This window comes from Cetorhinus maximus, chromosome 23, assembly GCF_964194155.1.
Source record: "Cetorhinus maximus chromosome 23, sCetMax3.hap1.1, whole genome shotgun sequence".
Lineage (NCBI taxonomy): Eukaryota > Metazoa > Chordata > Chondrichthyes > Lamniformes > Cetorhinidae > Cetorhinus > Cetorhinus maximus.
The window spans coordinates 31,152,481-31,177,934 of NC_135901.1; the positions used below are offsets into that span (position 1 = coordinate 31,152,481).

Genomic DNA, 25,454 nt, shown 5'->3' on the forward strand with positions numbered 1-25,454 from the left:
GACTTTACCTTCCTAATAATAAATCCTGTCAGAGTACCAAAGGGGTTTGCATACACACAGGCCCTGAAATAAAGGGGTTTGTGTACACAGAACGTGAACTAAAGGGGTTTACATACACACAGGCCCTGAACTAAAGGGGCTTGTGTACACACAGACCCCGAACTAATGGGGTTAGTGTGCCCACGGACCCTGAGCTAAAGAGGATTGTGTGCACACAGACCCTGAACTAAAGAGGTTTACATACACACATGGCCTGAACTAAAGGAGTTTGTGTACACAGACAATGACTGAGCTGCAGGGGTATTCATACGCACAGATCCTGAGCAATATAGGTCCAAGTCAGGAGTGTCACACGGAGGGAAATTTCAACTGATGCCGTTCCCATGTGTCTGTTGCCCTTGACATTCGAGATGGTAGAGGTTGTATTTGGAAGGTTCTGTCGAAAGGTGCCTGACAAGTTGCTGCAGTGTATCTTGTAGATGGTACACACTGCAACCACTGTGTGTCAGCGGTGGAGGGAGTGAATGTTCAAGGTGGTGGATGGGGTGCTGATCAAGTGGGCAGTTTGTCCAGGATGAAACAGACTCTCCAATTTGATAAAGACTGGCTGAAAAATAACAATCGTTTTTTGGGAAAGCACTGGTATCAGTGAATTTAAAAAATTTCAGTCAATTTGCAAAATGTTTGCTCTTCAAAGTTATATTGGAACAAATCACATGAGATGTTTGCAGTTGAATTGAATGTCTTGGCTCCTCACGTGGATACCTGACTGACAAGAGGCAGTGATTGGACAATTTCTCACCCATCTGCTTATCCAGCTTCCCCTTAAATGTAAAAAAAAAACTGTGGATGCTGGAAATCCAAAACAGAAACAGAATTACCTGGAAAAACTCAGCAGGTCTGGCAACATCGGCGGAGAAGAAAAAAGTTGACGTTTCAAATCCTCATGACCCTTCAACAGAACTGAGTAATATTAGGAGAGGGGTGAAATATAAGCTGGTTTAAGGTTTAACCCCATCTTCCAATCCCAACCCCGGCCGTGTATTCACTATACCCCCTGACCTTCCCCTCTCCGACGTTGAACGTTCAGTGCTCAGCAAAGGACTTAGTTTCATACCCTTACGCCCTAATCTCAATGAATTTAGGGCTCGGCATGATGCTGAACTCTTCTTCCGCCGCCTTCGTCTCCGTGCTCACTTCTTTGGGCAGGAGTCCTCTCCCTGTTCAACGGATCCTTTTACCCACCTCCAATATTCTCCCTCCACCTGGACCCCTCCCTCTGGATTCTTACCTTCTCTTGATCTCTTCATTGAGAACTGTCGGTGTGACATTAGTCGTCTCAATTTCTCTGCTCCTCTCACCCATTCTAATCTGTCTCTCTCTGAACTTACTGCACTCCGTTCTCTCAGGTCCAATCCCAACATTGTCATCAAACCCGCTGACAAGGGTGGTGCTGTTGTTGTCTGGCGCACTGACCTCTACCTCGCGGAGGCTGAGCGTCAACTCGCAGACACTTCCTCCTACCTCTCCCTGGACCATGACCCCACCACTGAACATCAAGCCATTGTTTCCAGGACTGTCACTGACCTCATCTCCTCTGGAGATCTTCCTCCCACAGCTTCCAACCTGATAGTCGCCCAACCTCAGATGGCCCGCTTCTACCTCCTACCCAAAATCCACAAACAGGACTGTCCCGGCAGACCGATCGTGTCAGCCTGTTCCTGCCCCATGGAACTCATTTCTCGTTATCTTGACTCCCTTCTCTCTCCCCTTGTCCAGTCCCTTCCCACCTACATCCGTGATTCCTCTGGCACCTTACGTCACATCAACAATATCCAGTTCCCTGGCCCCAACCGCCTCCTCTTCACCATGGACGTCCAATCCCTCTACACCTCCATCCCCCACCAGGATGGTCTGAGGGCCCTTAGCTTCTTCCTCGAACAGAGGCCCCAACAATCCCCATCCACCACCACTCTCCTCCGTCTGGCTGAACTTGTTCTCACACTGAACAATTTCTCCTTTAACTCCTCTCACTTCCTCCAAATAAAAGGTGTGGCTATGGGTACCCGCATGGGTCCCAGCTATGCCTGTCTTTTTATGGGGTATGTGGAACATTCCTTGTTCCAGTCCTACTCCGGCCCCCTCCCACAACTCTTTCTCCGGTACATCGATGATTACTTTGGTGCTGCTTCATGCTCTCGTTGGGACCTGGAAAAATTTTATTAATTTTGCTTCCAATCTCCACCCCTCCATCATTTTCACATGGTCCATCTCTGACACTTCCCTTCCCTTCCTTGACCTCTCTGTCTCAATTTCTGGTGATAGACTGTCCACCAATATCCATTACAAGCCTACCGACTCCCACAGCTACCTTGACTACAGCTCCTCACACCCCGCTTCCTGTAAGGACTCCATCCCATTCTTTCAGTTCCTTCGCCTCCGTCACATCTGTTCTGATGATGCTACCTTCAAAAACAGTTCCTCTGACATGTCCACCTTATTCCTTAACCAAGGTTTTCCACCCATGGTCGTTGACAGGGCCCTCAACCATGTCCGGCCCATCTCCCGCCCATCCACCCTCACGCCTTCTCCTCCCTTCCAGAAACATGATAGGGTCCCCCTTGTTCTCACTTATCACCCCACCAGCCTCCGCCTTCAAAGGATCATCCTCCACCATTTCCGCCAACTCCAGCATGATGCCACCACCAAACACATCTTCCCTTCACCCCCCACTGGCGGCATTCCGTAGGGATCATTCCCTCCGGGACACCCTTGTCCACTCCTCCATCACCCCCTACACCTCAATCCCCACCTACGGCACCTCCCCATGCAAACGCAAAAGATGCAACACCTGCCCCTTCACTTCCTCTCTCCTCACCATCCAAGGGACCAAACACTCCTTTCAAGTGAAGCAGCATTTCACTTGCATTTCCCCCAACTTAGTCTACTGCATTCGTTGCTCCCATTGCGGTCTCCTCTACATTGGAGAGACCAAACACAAACTGGGAGACCGCTTTGCAGAACACCTTCAGTCTGTCTGCAAGAAAGACCCAAACCTCCCTGTCGCTTGCCATTTTAACACTCCACCCTGCTCTCTTGCCCACATGTCTGTCCTTGGCTTGCTGCATTGTTCCAGTGAAGCCCAACGCAAACTGGAGGAACAGCACCTCATCTTCCGACTAGGCACTTTACAGCCTTCCAGACTGAATATTGAATTCAACAACTTTAGATCTTGAACTCCCTCCTCCATCCCCACCCCCTTTCCGTTTCTTCCCCCTTCCTTTTGTTTTTTCCAATAATTTATATAGATTTTTCTTTTCCCACCTATTTCCATTATATTTAAATCGAGACCTTTTATGCCCTGTTACTCTTTCCACCCCACCCCCACTAGAGCTGTACCTTGTGTGTCCTGCCATCCATTCTTAATTAGCACATTCGTTTAGATAATATCACCACCTTCAACACCTCTTTGTTCTTTTGTCTGTGACATCTTTTGATTATCTGCTCCTATCTGCTTGCTTGTCCCTACAACCACCACCCCCCGCCCCCCAAACTTCTCTCCACCCCCCCCCCATCCCCCACCACCTTAAACCAGCTTATATTTCACCCCTCTCCTAATATTACTCAGTTCTGTTGAAGGGTCATGATGACCCAAAACGTCAACTTTTTTCTTCTCCGCCAATGCTGCCAGACCAGTCGAGTTTTTCCAGGTAATTCTGTTTTTGTCCCCTCAAATGTATCTGTGTTATTCACCTCCATCACTCCCTGTGGTAGCAAGTTCCACATTCTCACCACTCTCTGGTAAATTCCTGATTAGATTTACCAAGGCCTCTCGTTTTCCTCTTCCTCCTACAAATGGAAACAGTTTCTGTGTTTATCAAAACCTTTCAGAATTATAAAAACCTGCATTAGCCCTCATCCTTGTCTTTCCAGGAGAGAAGTGACCCAGCCTATTCATCATCTCCGGGTGGGTTAAAACTCACGGAGTAAAAATCTGAAGATATAAATGCTTTGTTCACACATGAGCTCAGCACAGTGAGACAGCAGGGACAGAGTCACAATGGAGCCTGAGAACAGGAGATTCACTGAGAATGGCTGGGCTGGGCTGGGCTGGGCTGTGCTGTGCTGTGCTGTGGGATGAGATGGTTGATCAGACTGTTCATCTTCGGGGTCTTGGAGTTGGGGGAAGTGGGGTGTTCAAGTGGCAGCCTTCAGTAACAGAACAACCTGTATTTATATAGCACCTTTAATGTAACAACATGTCCCAAGTTTTTCACAGGAACATTTTGAAACAGAAATTGACAAAATATTTGTTCAAGATTATGATTATGTCATAGAACATCCTACACTCGTTAATGGGATGTGGGTGGCTCATCCCAAATTGTCCTTGTTCAGAGAGCATTTAAGAGTGAACCAGACTGCTGTGGGTCTGGAGTCACGTGTCGGCCAGATTTCCTTATCTCAAGGGCATTAGTGAAACAAGTCAAATGGGTTTTTGCAACAATCAGCAATGGTTTTATGGTCTTCATCAGAGCTTTAAATCCTGGTTTTTGTTGAATTCAAATTTCAACATCTGCCGTGGTGTGATTCTAACCCGGGTCCCCAGAGTATTACCCGGGGTTTCTGCAATACTATTCAAATGGCAATGCCACTATGCCTCTCAAACTATATACCCCTGTGCCCCAGACATTCCCTCCCAACTATTGATTGTAACACTAATTCATCCTACTACCCTCCTCCTCCTTCTTTCCTAGTTCTCCTCACCTGAAGGAGCTGAATCTCGGGTTCAGTTTCACACTCACCTATTGCCCTCCCCAATATGTCATCCAGGTGTCTAAATTTTTACAACTGAAGTTAACAAACTGTTTTGCCAAAGGGGCGTCACAATCAAATCCAGTGACTACCCACATGCACTTTGAGTCAGGGCGGGGTCACTGCGCCCCCCACTCCCACTTTCCATCCCAGTCCCAGGAGTTTGGAGACTGGGCTCCGGATCATTAATGGCGGCCGCAGCTCCCACAATCCCCCGCGTCGGAGAGGCCGCTCTATCCGCCGCGCATACGGGCGGCCTGGGACTGCGCATGTCCAAGGGAGAGGGGAAGCTGCGCGTGTGCGGTGAATGGCGTTGCCCATTGGCCAGCCGCTCATATCGTCATGAGAGTCAGAGGGTCTCCCTCGCCCGCAAAGGCTTCCGCTGCCCCATTGTCTTCATGCGAGGGATTGACCAATAGCAAGAATTGGAGGACCGGAAGGACTCTGGTCCTCCAGCCAATCAGAGCGCGGGCTTTGTGTGAATGAAGATTGAGCTTCACACAGACTAAAACTTCCTCCTGTGTCCAACATCTGTGAGTAAAACATTTTCTTTTCTCCCCCTTTCCATTTCTTTTCTCATTCTGCGCATAAATTATTAGATATATTATTTATGGTTCTGTAATAAAGTACATTTATATTATTTATAGTCTTGTAATATAGTACTGTAGCTACGTTACATATTTCCTGTCAGACTCATTACGGCACTGAAGGGGTCCATTTGGCAACTTGTGCCCATGTAAACTCTCTGGAGAGCAATCCAGTCAGTCCCATTCCCCCTCTATCTCCGTTCCCCTGCAAGCTTACTTCCTTCAAGTGCCCATCCAATTTCAATTTGAAATCATTGATCACCTCTGCTACCTCCACCCGCCCAGGCAGCAAATTCCAGGTCATGGCTGGTCACTTCCTGAACAAAGTTCATGCTCACATTGCCCTACATATTTACAGCCTGCATCAAGATTTTCATGTCTGTGTCCAGGACATGAAGCAGTGACCATGGATCTGTTGACCAGCATTGATCACTCCTTCTGGAGAATTGGGAGGGTGTATATTTGGTACAGCTGAGTGAGAATGGAGAGAATGTGTCTGGAATGGGGGAATGAGAAAGGAAGGAATGATACACTGAAACTAGACTTCTCTGTTCTGAATTTCTAAACTGTACTGACATTGATGCTATTTGTAAACTACTTTTACAGGATACTAGAAGGGGAGGAATTGCAGACAGAAGTCACAAACCAAATTGCATGTCAAATCTGACAGAGTCACTTGATTTACCGGGACCTGAATATCATTGGCTTTTCAATGTGGAAGGAGAAATGTTTCCCTGTTCTGCCTGCTTCAAAAGGTACTAAAGATCCGTGTGACTGGAACAGCAGCAAGACACACCCGAGTGAAAGTGTTCCAGACCATTCACACTGAGGAGAGACATCATACATGTTCCGTGTGAAGACAAGGCTTCAACTGACCGTCGGACCTGGGAAGACACAAGGGCATCCACATCATGGAGAAACCATGGAAATGTGGGGACTGTGGGAAGGGATTCAAAACCCCATCAAAGCTGGAGATTCATCGACGCAGCCACACTGGGGAGAGGCCATTCACTTGCTTTGTGTGTGGGAAGGGATTCAGAGATTTATACACTCTGCGGTCACACAAGCGAGTTCACACTGGGGAGAGGCCATTTACCTGCTCTGTGTGTGGGAAGCGATTCACTCAGTCATCCATCCTTCGAAGACACCATGTCACTCACACCAATGAGAGACCCTTTAAATGCTCTGACTGTGGCAGTGGCTTCAAAAGTGCTGCAGTTCTGAGGGTCCACCAGCGCATTCACACTGAGGAGAGACCGTTCAGCTGTTCTCGCTGTGCGATGAGATTTAGCACGTCATCCAATCTGGGGACACACCAGCGAGTTCACACCGGGGAGAGGCCATTCACCTGCTGCGAGTGTGGGAAGGGATTCAGTAATTCATGTAACTTGTTGGCACACCAACGGGTTCACACCGGGGAGAGGCCGTTCACCTGCTCCGTGTGTGGGAAGGGATTTACTCGATTATCCCACCTGCTGCAACATCAGCGAGTTCATACTGGAGAGAAGCCATTCACCTGCTCTGAGTGCCAGAAGGGGTTCGGTGATTCATCTGCCCTCCTCACACACCAGCGAATTCACACTGGGGAGAAGCCGTTCACCTGCTCCATGTGTGGGAAGGGATTCACTCAGTCACCACACCTGCTGAGACACCAGCGAGTTCACAAGTGATTCCAGGAGTTGGATTCTGCTGTTATTGCTGCTGTGAATCACATCCAGGACTGAACCATGTTCATTCTGTCACTTGGTGAAGTGGGAGGGTTGGAGGGTTTCTATCTGCTGGACTGGCCGGTCTCACGACTTTGCTTCCAGTGGGCTGATACTCTTTGAGCCTGGGAGTGCACATTTCCACTTAAATGATCCACAAAAGCTGATGAAGGACATTTATTTTATCCTGGGTAGTAAATGCTGCTCCTCCAGCTTGTGTTGGGCTTCTCGGGAACATTGCAGCAGGCCGAGGACAGAAATGTGAGCATGAGAGCAAGGTGGTGAATTATAATGGCAGCAACTGGAAGGTCAGGGTCATGCTTGTGGACTGAGCGGAGGTGTTCCACAAAGAGGGCAGCAAACAGGGGACAGATGAATTAAAGAGAAACCATTTGTGTCCAGAACATTGTGCAGATCCTTTTACTCTGGTTGTCTTTGATCCTCAAGTAATTTTCTGTTTTCTTTTAACCATGTTCTGTTTCATTAATAAACTTTTATCTGCAAAAATATATTTTTTTCTGGACTTTTCATGATTAGATTTATGCACTTTAAGGAAAGTGGGTGTGAGGGGTTGGCAGGCTCTTTAACAGAAAGTGAGTCCCTCTAAGGTGATTGGCAAAGGAGACATGGGTGGAGATGAGATTTTATTTTTGACACAATTATGTTAGAAAATGTGGTTCAGGAAGTCAATTAACCCTTTATCCCTTTTCCCAAACTCTGAAATGATTCACAGTGATAACCCTTATTGGTGACTGGTTAGATTTTATTCAGTATAATTAAGACCTGACACATGCTCATATCTGAGCAGTAGTATCAAAGTGCAGCAGCATTACCATTACACTCTGGGTAGAAGCACCATCTCCACGTAAATGCTCCCTGCTCTGCCCCAGATGCCATGGCCTTGATGATGTCAAAATGTTCTCTCATTCTTCTGGCCACATTAACCATTTGATATCATGCTGTTTGTCAAGTAGCTGTGTATGTTTGGGACCCATTCCTCAGTGCATTTCACCAGGAATTTCCCAGTATTATTTGGTTAACATGTAATGATTCACATCTGCACACTATAGCGCGTTACACATTCTTGCCTTTCAGGCCATCTTATCAAAAGGTCAAAGTGGGTGTCTGTCTCGAGATCATCACTTATCTCTCCCAACATGGTCCTGATATTTCAGGCAGTGGCCAGGCTCTCAAATGTGCTTAACGTTAAAAAATAAGTTCACAGGTAAAGGTTACAAATATAGGCAACAGAAAATGATCAGCTTATTCATTTCACCGATAATTTCACTGGAATGTAGGTGGATACCAAGTTGACATATTCTAGTGAACTAAACCCAAGATGAGTTATTCTGATTCCTTTACTGTACAGTACAATATTTTTAGAATATCTTGAAACAGAAATTAAACATTCCCATTGTATTTCAGTTATTAACATATTCTGTTTGTTTGTTCTTTATTTTAAATGACAAACTGGGGTTATTCTCCTTGGAGCAAAGGAGGTTGAGGGGGGATTTGATGGAGGTGTACAAGATGATGACAGGTTTAGATAAGGTGGACAAAGAAAAGCTGTTCCCGTTAGCTGATGGCTCAAGACGAGGGGACACAGAGTGATGTTTCTCGGCAGGAGATGCAGGGAAGAGGCGAGGAAGCACATTTCTACACAGTGAGTGGTAATGAGCTGCAACTCACTGTCTGTGAGGATTGAGGATGGTGGAATTGGAGAAGATGACTGATTTCAAAGGGAAATTGGATGGGCACCTGAGAGGAATAAACTCTCACGGATAAGGTAACAGAATGAGGCAATTGGGCTGACTGCTTTCCTCTACAGAGTTGACATTCACTTGATGGGCTGAATGGCCTACTCCTCTCCCCTCTTAACTTTATGATCGAAAAAGCAAAGTTTCAGCTGCTCCAGTCTCTCCAACTAACTGAAGTCCCTCATCCCTGGTGCCATTCTTGTAAATCTCCTCTGCACCCTCTCTAAGAACTTCACATCTTTCCTAAAGTGTGGGGCCAGATATAGGGTTCCATTCTAGAGGGATAGAATTGAAAAGCAGGGAGGTTATGTTCAACTTGTTTCGAACCATGGTTAGACTACACTGGGAGTACTGTCAACATTCGTGATCTCCATTTAGAAAAAGGAAATAGAGGCACTGGAGAAGGGGTAACAAAGATTCACAAGAATAATACCAGAACTGAGAGCATTTAACCCTCAGGAAAGGCTGGGGCTGCTTTTCTCTAGAAAAGAGAAGACTGAAGGGTGACCCGATGGAAGTCTTTAAGATGATGAAGGGGTTCAATAATCCAATAGGGATTTCATGAGAAACCTCTTTACCCAGCGAGTGGTGAGAATGTGGAACTCACTACCACAGTGAGTGGTTGAGGTGAATCACATGAATATACTTAAGGGGAAGCTAGACACATACATGAGGGAGAAAGGAATAGAAGGGTATGCTGATGGGGCGGGGGGGGGTGGGGGGATGAAGAGGGGTGGGTGGAGGTTCATGTGGAGCATAAATACCAACATAGACCAATTGAGCCAACTGGCCTGGCTCTGTGCTGTGGAATCAATGGAACAGAGACAAAGGTATTTATTTTCAATCTACCTGTAGTGGTAGGAAAAACACTATTTACTGTCCAGGATCAAATAAATATCCTGTATCAGCATTTGTGGATTATTTCAGTGGAAATGATCTTTAATATCTTCTCTCACCTTTAAACCCCTCAGCCCGTCCGATATCTATTCCAAAAGGGATTTATTCTCATGCCGCACTCCCCAGGTTTTCCTGCCACCCTGCCGTCCATTCAGGAGCTGACGTGTCCATCTCACACTCACCTCCCCACAAGTATTGAGGTGCCTGCCTGGTACACCTGTGTGTGTGTGTGTGTGTGTGTGTTTGATCCGTGTTATCACCAAACTAAACTCACACAATTACTTCAGCTCAAGTACTTCATTAATCCAAATGGGCGGAAAAACATAAAGAGACAATTGATAATAAAGGGTCCAATTCTAAAGAGGGTGCAGGAGCAGAGGGAGCTGTGGGTATAGGGGCACCAATCACTGAAGGTGACAGGGCAGGTAGGGAGCGTGGTTAATAAAACAAACGGGATCCTGCGGGTATATAAACAGGGGCTTCGAATACAAATCCAGGGAAACTATGAGAAACCTGTATAATGTAGTGATTCGGGCTCCATTGGAGCATTGTGTCCAGTTCTGGGCGCCACAGATTAGGAAGGATGTGAAGGCTTTACAGAGGGTGTGGAAAAGATTCACAAGAACGATTTCAGGGATGAGTAACTTCAGTGACGTGGATCGATTGGAGAAGCTGGAGTTGTTTTCCTTGGAGAAGAGAAAGTTGGAAGGAGATTTGATCGAGGTATTAAAATCATGAGGGGTCTGGACAAAGCAGATAGAGGGAAACTGTTCCCATAGGTGGAAGGAGCGAGACCCAGGTGACATTGGTTTTAGATGATTGGAAAAAGAAGCAACTGCGACACGAGGAGAAACTTAATTCCACAGCGAGTGGTTCGGATCCAGAATACAGTGTTTGAGGGGCTGGTGGAGGCAGATTCACTCATGGTTTTTCAGAGAGAACTGGATCATTATCTGAAGAGGAGAAATTGGCAGGGTTATGGGGAAAAGGTCAGGGAAGTGGCTCTGGGTGAGTTGCTCTTGCAGAGAGCTGGCACAGACACAATGGGCTGAATGGCCTCCTTCAGTGTTGGAAACATTCCATGATTCTAGAACACCAGCTTGCTGATTCTATTCAACACGGCATGACGGTGGGTAGCACTCTCGCCTCTGAGTCAGGAGGTGGGGGTTTCAAATCCCCACTCCAGAGACTCGAGCCCCCATAACCCAGGGCGCACACTCCCGGTGCCAGTACTGAGGGAGAGCCGTCCTGTCAGAGAGAGAGTCTTTCGAGTGAGACATTAACCTGAACTCTGCCCTCTCAGGTGGATGTGCAAAACTGAATGGACACAATTGTAAGGAGAGCAGGAGGGGGAGGAGTTCACCCCCGGTGTCCTGGGACTCCATATTTATACCTCAACCAACAGCAGTAAAAACAGATGATCTGGTCATCATCACATTTTCATCTGTGGGATCTTGCTGTGCACACATTGGCTGCCACGTTTCCTGTAGTGTCTACACTTCAGAAAGAGCCTCATTGGCAATGAAACTCATTGAGATGCCCTGAGGTTGTGAAAGGCGCTATATAATGCAGGTTTGTTTTTAAACTGACACACTCCTAGCCTTACAGGCAGATCGTCCAGAAGGAGCATGAGCCAGCGTGAGCCAGCTGACGGGTGGGGGCAGGAACTCCCAGTGTGGACCAAGGCTGCTTCCCTTCAGAGGTCACTGAATCCATTGTGGGAAGTGGCCATTTAAAGAGGGTGCCTTGACTTGCTGGTCTGAGAATCCAGCCCTTTTCCCCCTGTGTAATGCTGGCTGAGAATAGACATCAGGGCTGCTCAATGTACTGAAAGTGATTTGCTTTTGTTCTCTTTGTCTGAAACTAAACCGGAAGGAAAGGGATAAAATTCTGTAACGTGAAAAAGGATTTCCAGACATTATTGACATCACCGTACATATCACTGACGCACATTGATTTATCTATGATCACAGAATCTCACAGCACAGAAGGAGGCCATTCGGCCCATCGTGCCTGTGCTGGCTCTTTGAAAGAGCGATTCAATTAGTTTCACCATCCTGCCCTTTCCCCATGAGCCCTGCAAACTAGTCCCCTTCTGGTATTTATCCAATTCCCATTGTTGAATCTGCTTCCATCAGCTGTTCAGGCCGTGCATTCCGGATCACAACACCTCACTGTGTGAAGATTAGTCTTCCTCATTTGCCTTTTGGCTTTTATGTCAATCACCTTCAACCTGTGTCCTCTGGTCAACAACCCTTTTGTCAGTGGAAACAGTTTCTCTTTATTTCCTCGATGGAAACCATTTAGGATCTTGATCACCTCTGTCAAGTCTCCTCTCAGCCTTCACAGCTCTCAGGAGAACAACCCCGGCCTCTCCAGTGTGTTCACATCACTGGCGTTCCTCATTCCTGTCTCTGTACTAAATCCCTGCACTCTTTCCAAGGCTTTGACATCCTTCCTGAATTGTGGGGCCCATATATGGGATTCATTTCTAGAGAAATAGCATTGCAAAGCAGAGATGTAATGTTAAACCTGTGTTGAGCCTTGGTTCGACAACAGTTGGAATAGTGTGAACAGTTGTGGGTCTCCATTATTATAAAAGGGATAGAGGGGTGTAAGCTGACCTGGACAGTAGATTGTAGCTTAACTCGACCATCCTGAGGGAGTTTTTACACTATATTCACTGTATTAAGCTAACATGGTCAAGATGCCATTTTATACTAACACTGGGTTAAAGAAGCCATTTTGTATTCTGCTCTTTATCATCCTTTAAATGTAATTAATCAAAAATTATTGTGCAATTAGTAACAAGCCAGAAACAAATAATTAATTGAGTAGTGCGACTCAGTGTATAATTGAAGAATAAGTAATTAATGAAGTAGTTATTATGGCTTGATGGGATACTGATGTTTGAAGTTAAAAATATTAATTTTCTGCTGTAAACACTGTCAGTGGCAACTGAGATCACTCCACTACAGTCCATAGCCATCGAGGGCACCTGCAAGAGAATGAATGGAGGCTTATCCAAACTCAGATAAAAGAAATATTCTGAACAGTCCCATTGTTCTGCTCCATGGAACAATGTATGGAAATGGTTAAACCCAATAAAATTAACCCAGTAACAACAATGACCAGTTGTCTAATGACACCAAACCTGATTTTTGATGATGTAATGCTAATTCAAGGGTAAGAAGTCTGTTTAAAGAACCATCTTGGGTTTGTGAGTTGGACTCCAGCTGTGGAGGCACTGAGGGACCCCTGGGGCAGGATTGTGGGAAATCGCTGGTGGTTCAGGAACCTGAGGAAGATACACACTTCTACCTGGGATTGTTGACCAATTGAGGTTGGGAATGTGGTTTGATTATTTCATAAGTATGCCTTTTTCTTTAAATAAACATTGATATTATTTGTTATTTCAGAGTCCTATCTTGCCTGATGGTTAAGACTCTTTCAAATTAAAGCATTTGAAAAGGTCAATTTGAAACTTAGGGGGTCAACTTGGAGCCGAATAATTCGGCGCCTGTAACCAATTTTAGTTACATCCCCCTTTAACACTGACAGAGTACCTCGAGAAGGTGCAAGAAAGATTCAGAAGGATGATACCAGAACTAAGAGTGTTTCAGTTACAGGATAGATCGAACAGGCTGGGAATATTTTCTCTGGAAAAGAAAAGGCTGAGGGATGACCTGTTAGAGGACTTTAAGATTATGACAGGGTGCGATAGGGTTGATGTCATCAAGTCATCACTATCAGTACAGGGTAAAAATTCGGAACTGATAATCCGAGTTGTCATGAAACATGATTCTCCCACTTAAACAATAGAACTCCATACCCCCACACACGCCCACCTTCCTTTTGATTTTGACAACAACTTATCCGATCATCCTCCTCCAGCTTTTCCCCCAATTCTCCTCCTCTGTAGGTGCTGACTCTCGGGTTCAGTTTCACACACATCTATTGCCCTCCCCAATATGTCACCCAGTTGTCTAAATCTTTACACCTGAATTTTTAAAAAACTGTCTAACAGGAGATTCACTGGGCCGGACTGGGCTATGCTGTGTGAATGAGACATTTGATCAGTCTATTCATGATAGGGGTCTTGGAATTGGGGGCAGTGGGCAGTTCAAGTGGTAGCCTTCAATGACACAACAACTTCAATTTATACAGTACTTTTAACATTATAAAACGCCCCAAGGTGTTCCACTGGATAATTGTGAAACAAAATTTGTCAAAAGCTTTGATGAAGTTGTACAATATCATGATTATGTGAAAATTGTACTCCTTCTGAACCTATAAATCTCTGCCCCGCACACACTTCCTCAAGCCTACGAATTCATTCGAACCTAATTGATCCTGCTATTTTCCTCCAGCTTTTCCCCAATTCTACTCCCTTGAAGGTGCTGACTCTTGGGTTCAGTTTCACACTCACCTATTTCCCTCCCCAATATGTCACCCAGGTGTCTAAATCTTTACATCTGAAGTTAACAAGCTGTTTTGCTAAGGGGGCGTCACAATCATATCCAGTGACTACCCCCATGTACTTTGTGTCAGGCCGGGGTCATTGCGCCCCCCACCCCCACTTTCCATCCCAGTCCCAGGAGCTTGGAGACTGGGCTCCGGATGAGTAATGGCGGCCGTAGCTCCCACAATCCACTGCGCTGGGGACACCGCTCTATCCGCTGCGCGGGCGGGCGGCCCGGGATTGCGCATGTCCAAAATAGAGGGGAAGCTGCGCATGTGCTGGGGAGACGATGGCCTGCGCATGTGAGCCTGCGGGTTTTCGGAAGGAATGCGCATGTGCGGAAGTGAGGTATGGACCGGCACAAAGGCCGCGCTCTGATTGACCGGGGGCCCATTGTCGGTTCCGTCTTCCAGCCTTTCCCATTAGACAATAGCTCAGCGCGGCTGGGGGGCAAAGGCTATCCCACCACTTTCCCTTCATGCTCAGGGGCTGACCAATGGGGTGAGTTGGAGGACCGGAAGGACTCCAGTCCTCCACTCAATCAGAGCGCGGGCTTTGTGTGAATGAAGATTGAGCTTCACACAGACGAAAACTTCCTCCTGTGTCCAACATCTGTGAGTAAAACACTTTCTTTTCTCCCCCTTTCCATTTCTTTTCTCATTCTGGGGGGAAATTGTTGACTTGCAGGAACTGAAGGGAAAGGAAGTGAATCCAGGGAGGGTGCAGACTCTGGAAAGGTTGGCCCAGGTCTCTCTCTCTCTCTCTCTTAAAGACATTGACATCCTTTGCTCCCTCAGCTTGACACATTTATTTGTCTGGCTAAAAGGATGGTCCCTTTCCTAATGTTCACAATTAAAGGGGTGATTTCCCCAGGAGATGGCTGACATTTAAGGGGACAGTAAATTAATATAGGACAGAGATATGTCCAGTGCTATTAAATGGTACACATTAAATATATTATTTCTGGATAGGAATAGAGTCCATTTATTATTATTTCTACCTTTTTAATATAGTACTGTGTATATTTCCAGTCATTTCCAGCAGCAACAGCTCAACACCATCTTTTGAAGGGCAATTAGGGATGGGCAATAAGTTCAGGACTCGTCAGTGATGCCCACATCCCATGAATGAATATAAGAGTCACTGTAGTACAGAAGGAGTCCATTCAGCAACTCAAGTCCATGCCGACTCTCTGGAGAGCAATCCACTCAGTCCCATTCCCCCTCTACATCTCCGTTACTCTGTAAGTTTATTTCCTTCAACTGCCCATCCAATTCCATTTTCAAATTCATGATCGTCTCCACTTCACCCTTGTAGGCAGCAAACTCCAGGTCAAGACTGCTCGGTACCTAGTAAAAGGTCTTGCTCACATCCACCCTCTATCTCTAATTGGGGAAAACAATACTGTATATTCAACACATTTTAGCCCAATAAATATATATGTAGCCGAGCGAGCTGCATGAAGATTTTCAGGTCTTTGTATCCAGGAGAGGAAATGGTGAGCATTGATCTGATGATCAGCATGAATTGGCACCTTCAGGAGAATTGGGAGGGTGTATTTTAGGTCCAGCAGAGTGAGAATGGAGGGAGAGTGTGTGGAACAGGAGAGGAAAGAATGTTCCATAACAACTAGAATTATCTGTTCTGAATTTCTACCTTGTCCTGATAGTGATGACTTTTATAAATTCCTTTTACAGGATATTAGAAGGGAAAGATTTTCAGACAAAAATCTCAAACCAAACATCATGTTAAGATCTGACAGTCATTTCATTCATTGGGACCAGAATATCGTCGGCCTTTGAATCTACCATTTGAAATCTTTGTCTGTTCTGTCTGCTTCAAAAGATTTTAAACATCAGTGTGACTGGAAAAGCACCGAGACACACACACCCAAGTGAGAGTGTTGCAGTGCACTGACTGTGGAAAGCGCTTTGACCAGTTACACAGACTGAAAAATCATTGCACCATCCACAGTGGTGAGAGACGAGACACGTATTCTGTGTGTTCGAGGCTTCAACTAATTGTCCCACCTGCAGAGACCCAAGGACATCAGCACCATGGAGAAACTTTGGAAATGTGGGGACTGTGGGAAGGGATTCAGATCCCCATCTAAGCTGGAAACCCATCGACGCAGTCACACTGGGGAGAGGCCATTCACCTGCTCCGAGTGTGGGAAAGGATTCATTCAGTCATCCCATCTGCAAACACACCAGCAAGTTCACACTGGAGAGAGGCCGTACATGTGCTCTGTGTGTGGGAAAGGATTTACTCAGTCATCCCATCTGCAGACACACCAGCAAGTTCACACCGGGGAGAGACCATTCCCCTGCTCTGAGTGTGGGAAGGGATTCACTCGGTTATCCCATCTGCTGACACACCAGCGAGTTCACACCGGAGAGAGGCCATTCACCTGCTTAGAGTGTGGGAAGGGATTCAGTGATTCATCCAACTTATTGGCACACCACCGAGTTCACACCGGAGAGAGGCCATTCACCTGCACCGTGTGTGGGCAGCGATTCAGTCAGTCATCCAGCCTGCTGAGACACCAAGCCAGTCACACCGATAAGAGACCCTTTAAATGCTCTGACTGTGGGTGTGGTTTCAAAAGTGCTGTGGTCCTGATGTTCCACCAGCGCATTCACACTGAGGAGAGACCGTTCAGCTGCTCTCACTGTGCAAAGAGCTTCAGAACATCATCCAGCCTCTGGAGACACCAGCGAGTTCACACTGGAGAGAGGCCGTTCACCTGCACTGAGTGTGGGAAGGGATTCAGTGATTCATCCAACCTGCAGAAGCACCAGCGAGCTCACAAGTGATTCCAGGGGTTGGATTCTGCTGTTATTGCTGCTGTTAATCACATCCAGGACTGAACCATGTTCATTTTGACACTTGGTGAAGTGGGAGGGTCGGAGGGTTTCTTTCTGCTGGACTGGCCGGTCTCACGACTTTGCTTCCAGTGGCTGATGCTCCTTGAACCTGGGAGTGCACATGTTCAGCAGAGCTGATCAAGTCCATTTCTTTTATCCTGGACAGTAAATAGTGTTTTTCCAACACGACAGGTGGATCTAAAATAAATACATTTGTCTCTGTTCCATTGAGTCTGCAGCACAGGGCCAGGCCAGTCGGCTCAATTAGTCTCTGTCAGTATTTATGCTCCACATGAGCCTCCACCCACCCCTCTTCATCTCCCCCCATCAGCATATCCTTCTATTCCTTTCTCCCTCATGTATGTATCTAGCTTCCCCTTAAATGTATTCATGCTATTCACCTCAACCATTCGCTGTGGTAGCGAGTTCCACACTCTCACCACTCGCTGGGTAAAGAGGTTTCTCATGAAATCCCTATTGGATTATCAAACTTGATCATCTTAAAGATTTCCATCAGGTCACCCTTCAGTCTTCTCTTTTCTAGAGAAAAGCAGCCCCAGCCTTTCCTGAGGGTTAAATGCTCTCAGTTCTGTTATTATTCTTGTGAATCTTTGTTGCCCCTTCTCCAGTGCCTCTATTTCCTTTTTCTAAATGGAGATCACAAATGTTTACAGTGCTCCCAGTGTAGTCTAACCATGGTTCAAAACAAGTTGAACATAACCTCCCTGCTTTTCAATTCTATCCCTCTAGAATGGAACCCGATATCTGGGCCCCACACTTTAGGAAAGATGTGAAGTTCTTCGAGAGGGTGCGGAGGAGGTTGATGAGAATGCCACCAGGGATGAGGGACTTCAGTCATCTGGAGAGAGTGGAGCAGCTGAAATTGTTCTTTTTCAACCACAGAGTCATTAGGGTAGAGAAGGAGTCCATTCAGCCCATCGTGTCCATGCCAGCTCACTGCAGAGCAAACCAGTCAGTCCCATTGCCTCGTTCTATCCCTGTCACCCTGAAAATTTATTTCCCACAACTGCCTATCCAATTTCCTTTTGAAACCGTCACTGTCTCTGCTTCCACCCACCTCGCAGACAGCGAGTTCCAGGTCATCACAACTCACTGTGTAAAAATGTTCCTCCTAATTTCCCACCCATATCTTTTCATTTTTATTCTTTCATGGGGTGTGGGTGTCACTGGCTGGGCCAGCACTTATTCCCCATCCCTAATTGCCCCTTGAGAAGGTGGCTGTGAGCCGCCATCTTGAGCCGCTGCAGTCCATGTGGTGTAGGTACACCCACAGTGCTGTTAGGGAGGGAGTTCCAGGATTTGACCCAGCAACATTGAAGGAACAGTGATGTAGATATATCTCCTGTACAAAACTTTAAATCTGCGTCCCCCTCGTCTTTGTACCATCAGCGAATGGGAACAGCTTTTCTTTGTCCACCTTATCTAAACCTCTCATAATCTTGTACACCTCTATCAAATCTCCCCTCAACCTTCTTTGCTCCAAGGAGAACAACCCCAGCTTCTCCAACCGAACCTTGTGGTTAAAATCCCTCATCCCTGGAACCATTCTGGTAAATCTCCTCTCCATCCTCTCAGGGACCCTCACATCCTTCCTAAAGTGTGGTGACCAGAACTGGACTCAATACTCTAGTTGTGGCCTAACCAGAGCTTTATAAGGTTCAGCAAAACTTCCCTGCTTTTGTTCTCAATCCCTCTATTTCTGAAGCCTGAGATCCCATGTCTGCAAATTCCTCTCTCACTCTGTCCTGCCACCTTCAGTGATCTCTGCACATGAGCCCCCAGGTCCCTCTGTCCCTGTTCACTCTTTAGAACTGTGCCATTAAGTCTATATTTCCTCTCCCTATCCCCTCTGCCAAATCACATCACCTCCCACTTCTCTGTATTAAATTCCATCTGCCACTTCAGAGAATGTTAAGGGGAGATTTAAGTGTTAAACTAAATGTACAGAGAAGAGGAGGCACTGCTTTCTTTAATATGTCACCCACAATTGAAGATGATCCCCTCCCTTTCAATGCAGACGAGGCTCATAGAGCACAGAAGGAGGCCATTTGGCCCATCGTGCTCCCGCTGGCTCTTTGAAAGAGCTGTCCAATTAATCCCATCACCCTGCAATTTTCTTTTCCTTTCAAGAATCTGTCCCATTCCCTTCTGAAAGATACAGTTGAATTTGCTTCCAGCGCGTTTTCAGGCAGTGAATTCCAAATCACAACTCGCTGTGTTTTTTAAAACAAAAAAATTCCTCATCTTGGATGTGGTGTGTTTGGATTTTCAAAAAGTGTTTGGAAAGGTGTCAAACAGGTTTATACACAAAATGAGCTCTCAATCTCTGTGACTGATTTCGATGAGGGACCGAGTGTAATATATCCAAGTTCGCTGGCAATTAAACAAGGACTTGCATTTCTATAGCGCCTTTCACAACCACAGGACATCCCAAAGTGCTTTACAGCCAATGAAGGACTTTTGAGGTGTAGTCACTGTTGTAATGTAGGAAACGCGGCAGCCAATTTACACACAGCAAGATCCCGCAAACAGCAATGTGATAATGAGCAGATCTGTTTTTAGTGATATTGATTGAGGGATGGATATTGACCAGGACACCAGGGATAACTGCCCTGCCCTTCTTCAAAATAGAGGCCATGGGATCTTTCACATCCACTTGAGAGGGCAGACAGGGCTGGCAGTTTAACATCTCATTCGAGAGAAGGTTGTACTGACAGTGCAGCACTCCCTCAGTGCTGGCACTGGGAATGTTGGCTTTGATTTTTGTCCTCCGGTCCCAGGTGTGGGATTTGAACCCACAACCTCCTGACCCAGAGGTGAGAGTGTTACCCACTGAGCCACGGCTGACACTATAGACAATACTAAGTTAGAAACGGAAAGTTACCCTTTGCCTCCAGTGTCTAAATCTAATAATAAAAACCCCAGTATAAATAACAAGTGTTTGACTGACAAAGGTTGAAGTGTTGGTTTAGAGCCACAAATTTCCACTTCCCATTTGAGCTTCCAGCACCTTTCTGTCTCTCTATTGCTCGTGTCAATGACAGCCAGGCGACGGAGCTGAGGGCTGAATTTAGCTGAGAATAACGGGGCCTGCGCCCCAGTTGGGAAACTGCCATGGGCGTTGCACTGATAGAGAGACAGGAAGGTGCTGGAGGACTGACTGGGAAATGGGCCTCCAACCAATCGGGGCGCGAGAGGGGGTGACCGGGGCTGATGGTGACCCGTCCCCCGGGGTTCAGTGCCCCTGTGTCCAAAGCAGGAGTCACAGGAACAAGGTACAGAGGAGCTGAAGAGAAACCATTTGGGTCCAGAACATCGTGCACATCCTTTTACTCTGGTTGTCTTTGATCCTCAAGTAATTTTCTGTTTTTTTTAACCATGTTCTGTTTCATTAATAAACATTTATCAGTGAAATTATTTGATTTTGCTGGACTTTTCATGATTAGATTTCTGCACTTTAGGGAAAGTGGGTGAGAGGGGTCGGCAGGCTCTTTAACAGAAAGTGAGTCCCTCTAAGGTAATTGGCAAAGGAGCCGGAGGGGGAGATGAGATTTTTGACACAGTGATGTTAGAAAATGGGGTTCAGGGAGTCAGTTGACCCTTTATCCCCTTTTCCCAAACTCTGAAATGATTCACAGTGATAATCCTTATTGGTGACAGTGGTTAGATTTTATTCAGTATAAATAAGACCTGACACACGTTCATGTCTGAGCAGTAGTATCAAAGTGCAGCAGCATTACCATTACACTCTGGGTAGAAGCACCATCTCCACGTAAATGCTCCCTCGTCTGCCCCAGATAACATGACACCAGTCAATGCAATATGTACAAGGGGAGGGCATGCCTGACAAATCTGTTAGAATTCTTTGAGGAGGTAATGAATAGGTTAGACAAAGGAGAGCCAATGGATGTTATCTACTTGGACTTCCAGAAGGCCTTTGATAAGGTGCCGCACAGAAGGCTGCTCAGTAAGATAAGAGCCCATGGTGTTAGAGGCAAGGTACTAACATGGATAGAAGATTGGCTGTCTGGCAGGAGGCAGAGAGTGGGGATAAGGGGGTCCTTCTCAGGATGGCAGCCGGTGACTAGTGGAGTTCCGCAGGGGTCAGTGTTGGGACCACAACTTTTCACTTTATACATTAATGATCTAGATGAAGGAACTGAGGGCATCCTGGCTAAGTTTGCAGATGATACAAAGATAGGTGGAGGGACAGGTAGTATTGAGGCGGCGGGGAGGCTGCAGAAGGATTTGGACAGGTTAGGAGAATGGGCAAAGAAGTGGCAGATGGAACACAACGTGCACTTTGGTAGGAAGAATAGAGGCATAGACTATTTTCTAAATGGGGAGAGAATTCAGAAATCTGGAGTGCAAAGGGACTTGGGAGTCCTAGGCCAGGATTCTCTTAAGGTTAACTTGCAGGTTGAGTCAGTAGCTAGGAAGACAAATGCAATGTTGGCATTTTTTTCGAGAGGACTAGAATATAAAAGCAGGGATGTGCTGCTGAGGCTTTATAAGGCTCTGGTCAGACCACAATTAGAATATTGTGAGCAATTTTGGGCCCCGTGTCTCAGGAAGGATGTGCTGGCCCTGGAGAGGGTCCAGAGGAGGTTCACGAGAACGATCCCAGGAATGAAAGGCTTAACATATGAGGAACGTTTGAGGACTCTAGGTCTATACTCGATGGAGTTTCGAAGGATGAGGAGGGATCTGACTGAAACTTACAGAATACTGAAAGGCCTGGATAGAGTGGACGTGGAGAAGATGTTTCCATTAGTAGGAGAGACTAGGACCCGAGGGCACAGCCTCAGAGTAAAGGGAAGACCTTTTAGAACAGAGATGAGGAGAAACTTCCTTAGCCAGAGAGTGGTGAATCTATGGAATTCATTGCCACAGAAGGCTGTGGAGGCCAGGTCATTGAGTGTATTAAAGACCGAGATAGATAGGTTCTTGATTAGTAAGGGGATCAAAGGTTACGGGGAGAAGGCGGGAGAATGAGGTTGAGAAACTTATCAGCCATTATTGAATGGTGAAGCAGACTCGATGGGCCGAATGGCCTAATTTCTGCTCCTAGGTCTTATGGTCTTACAAGTCTCTGTGCTCGGGGAATCCCTTCTGATACATTTTTACATCACAAAGTCTATAGAGACGGATTTAACCCAATCATTGCTGAGCTAACATTTGAACGGACCAATTACAAAACCTGTCATTGAACCATCTGTACCTGCCCAAGCCACATCAAACTCTCAAACAATTGGCTACCCACGCTCCGTCCCCGGTACAGGGAGTCAGCATTCCCATACCAAGCAGTGAAAATATGGTGGCCTTGACACCCAGGTGTCTTCTAGGATTCAAGGCACTCTTGTTTCTCTGTCCTCTGGGAGATGTTCATCTCCCTGTTCCCACATAGCAAGTCGTCTGTTCTCAGCTCTGCCAGATTTCTGCTGAAGTTTGGCCCCTTTTACACCTTTCAGATCAATAAAACATTTGGTCAATGAAGACCCAAACCACAATTTCCCATCCTGTCACCTGTCAACCACCCTCACCCAGAGAGTAATCACAACAGGAATAAAAACAGGAGAAGTGTAACATCAAATTAAAAATAAATGCACAGCCAGTCATAGTTTTTAATTAAATGTTCACTAATTAGCAAGAAAACCCGAAGTAGGGGGTCCCCCAGGATTCTTACAGTCCACATCTTGAGGGGGAGAAGAACTCTCTCTCCAACCCCTCACTCAATTTCACTCTGTTATTTTCCAGTTCTGTTTTGGCCCCGCCTGGGGTAACATCTACTCGATCATTTCTTCTGAAGGGGCGCCGTGAGTTCTTGGTTACTGGTACATAAGGACATATGCTTCAAGCAACAGATCAAGCATGGATGTAAAAGATTCTCCAGCTCTCTCCTTACCCCTGTCCAACTTGTGGACAGTTCTCACTCAGTATTATTTCTCCCAAGCCCTTAATTGTCCCAATCCAAATGTTTATCTCTGTTAGTTCAATTTTAGTCACTTTTTGACCAAGACCGGTGTGTTTAATTCTATACTGATTGTTTTAAAGTCAGTTTCTCTCTGGAGTATCTGTCAACACCTTGATCATGTCAAAATGTTGTCTCATTCTCATGGTCACATTAACCATTTCATATCATGTTGTTTGTCAAGTAGCTGGGTATGTTTGGGACCCATTCCTCGGTCCACTTCACCATGAATTTACGCGTCCTATTGTCTTCACATGTAACAAATCACATCTGCACACTCACACCGGTATCCCAATGTCAGGCCACATATTCTGAACTTTCAGGTGCGTTTATCAAAAGATAAGTGAGTGTCTGTCTTTGCTTATCTCCCTGTGTTATGGTCCTGATATTTCAGGTGGTGGCCAGGCTGTCAAATGTGGTTTTCTTGAAAACAAAATTCATAGGCAAGGATGTAAATATCTCCCAGAGAAATCTATCAACTTATTCATCTCATCTACACCTCCCTGGCTTTCACTAGAATGTAGGTGGATACCAGATTGATACATTCCACTGATCACCCGGGTGAGTTACTCCAATTCCTTTACTGTCCAATACAATATACTCATCATATCTTTAAAACAGAAATCAAACATTCCCAATTGATTTCAGGCATTAACATATTGTTTTATTTATTTTAGATGTCAGGCTGGGGTTGTTTTCCTTGAATCCGGGAGGTTAAGGTGAGAATAGATAGAGGTGTACAAGATTATGACAGGTTTAGATAAGGTGGACAAAGAAAAGCTGTTCCTATTCGCTGATGGTACAAGGAGGAGAGGGACACAGATTTAAGGTTTTGGGCAGGAGATGCGGGGAGGGAGTGAGGAGGAATATTTTCACACAGCGAGCGGTAATGACCTGGAACTCGCTGTCTATGAGGGGCGGGGTGGGAAGCAGAGATAATGAACAATTTAAATAGGCAACTGGATGGACACGAGGGAAATAAGCTTACAGGGATTCAGTGATAGAATGGGAATGGGTCTGAATGGATTGCTCTACAGAGAGCTAGCATGGATGTGATGGGCTGAATAGTCTCCTTGTATATCTTAATGACTCCATGACACAAAGTCAGAAAATTCAGCTGTTCCAGGCTCTGGCCCCTCGTTCCTGATGCCATTGTCGTAAATCTCCTCTGCACCCTCTGGAAGAACTTCACATCTTTCCTAAAATGTGGGGCCCAGATACAGTCAGCACATTTAAAGGGTCTCTCATTGGTGTGAGTGACATGGTGTGTCAGCAGGCTGGATGACTGAGGGAATTGCTGCCCCCACACAGTGCAGGTGAACGGCCTCTCTCTGGTGTGCACTCGCTGGTGTACCCACAGATGTGCTGAATCACTGAATCCCTTCCAACACTCAGAGCAGGTGAATTGTCTCTCCCCGGTGTGAACTTGCTGATGTGTCCACAGATCAGATGAATGATTGAATCCCTTCCCACACTCAGTGCAGGTAAATGGCCTCTCCCAGGTGTGAACTCGCTGGTGTGTCAACAGGTAGGATGATCGTGTGAATCCCTTCCCACACTCAGAGCAGGTGAATGGCCTCTTCCCACTGTGAGCTCGCTGGTATCTCAGTAGGCTGGATAAATAAGTAAATCCCTTCTCACACTGGAGCAGGTGAATTGCCTCTCCCCAGTGTGAACTCGCTGGTGCATCTGCAGTTTCGACAACTGAATGAATCCTTTCCCACACTCAGAGCAGGTGAATGGCCTCCCCCTGGTGTGCAGTCTCTGGTGTTCCTGCAGGTTGGGTGAACTTCTAAACCTCTTTGTGCAGTGACAGCAGCTGAACGGTCTCTCCTCAGTGTGAAAACGCTGGTGGAACATCAGTTCCCGAGAGCTTTTGAAGCTACTCCCACAGTCAGAACATTGAAAGGGTCTCTCATCAGTGTGAGTGACATGGTGTCTCAGCAGGCTGGATGACTGAGTGAATCGTTTCCCACACATGGTGCAGATGAACAGACTCTCCCTGGTGTGAACTCGCTGGTGTATCCGCAAGTGGGACGACTGAGTGAATCCCTTCCCACAGTCAGAGCAGGTGAATGGTCTCTCCCCGGTGTGAACTCGCTGGTGTCTCATCAGGTGGGATGAATGAGTGAATCCCTTCCCACACATGGAGCAGGTGAATGGCCTCTCTCCAGTGTGGCTGCGTCGATGAATTTCCAGCTTTGATGGGGATATGAATCCCTTCCCACAGTCCCCACATTTCCACAGTTTCTCCATAAGGTGTCCTTAGGTCGCCCCAGATTCAATGATCAACTGAGCAGTCCACACACAGAACATGTGTACAGTCCCTCCCGTGATGTTTTATCAGGCTGCGTAACTGGTCAAAGCTCTTTCC

The 25,454-nt window shown here is 46.3% G+C and overlaps 6 protein-coding genes across 6 annotated transcripts in view; all 6 read left to right on the top strand.

The window, feature by feature from the left end:
* Positions 1-7,540, top strand: part of LOC144697966 (uncharacterized) — a 164,609-nt gene extending 157,069 nt beyond the window's left edge. The window contains exon 14 of the mRNA XM_078569918.1: positions 6,273-7,540. Within this exon, the coding sequence (XP_078426044.1) occupies positions 6,273-7,069 (797 nt within the window). The 3' untranslated portion in view covers positions 7,070-7,540. The remainder of the gene's footprint in view (positions 1-6,272) is intronic.
* The window catches only part of LOC144697120 (uncharacterized), a 432,856-nt gene that overhangs the window by 315,878 nt on the left and 91,524 nt on the right, over positions 1-25,454 (top strand). The gene's annotated exons all lie outside the window — the stretch shown is intronic.
* Positions 1-25,454, top strand: part of LOC144697094 (uncharacterized) — a 391,382-nt gene that overhangs the window by 252,241 nt on the left and 113,687 nt on the right. The gene's annotated exons all lie outside the window — the stretch shown is intronic.
* Positions 1-25,454, top strand: part of LOC144697244 (uncharacterized) — a 123,031-nt gene that overhangs the window by 35,001 nt on the left and 62,576 nt on the right. The gene's annotated exons all lie outside the window — the stretch shown is intronic.
* Positions 15,931-25,454, top strand: part of LOC144696929 (uncharacterized) — a 164,910-nt gene continuing 155,386 nt past the window's right edge. The window contains exon 1 of the mRNA XM_078568652.1: positions 15,931-16,123. The gene's annotated coding sequence lies outside the window, so the exon portion shown is untranslated. The remainder of the gene's footprint in view (positions 16,124-25,454) is intronic.
* Positions 16,120-17,514, top strand: LOC144697158 (uncharacterized). Its single transcript, XM_078569008.1, has one exon. It carries the CDS (start codon positions 16,279-16,281, stop codon positions 17,035-17,037), a length of 759 nt encoding a protein of 252 aa, XP_078425134.1. The 5' UTR covers positions 16,120-16,278; the 3' UTR covers positions 17,038-17,514.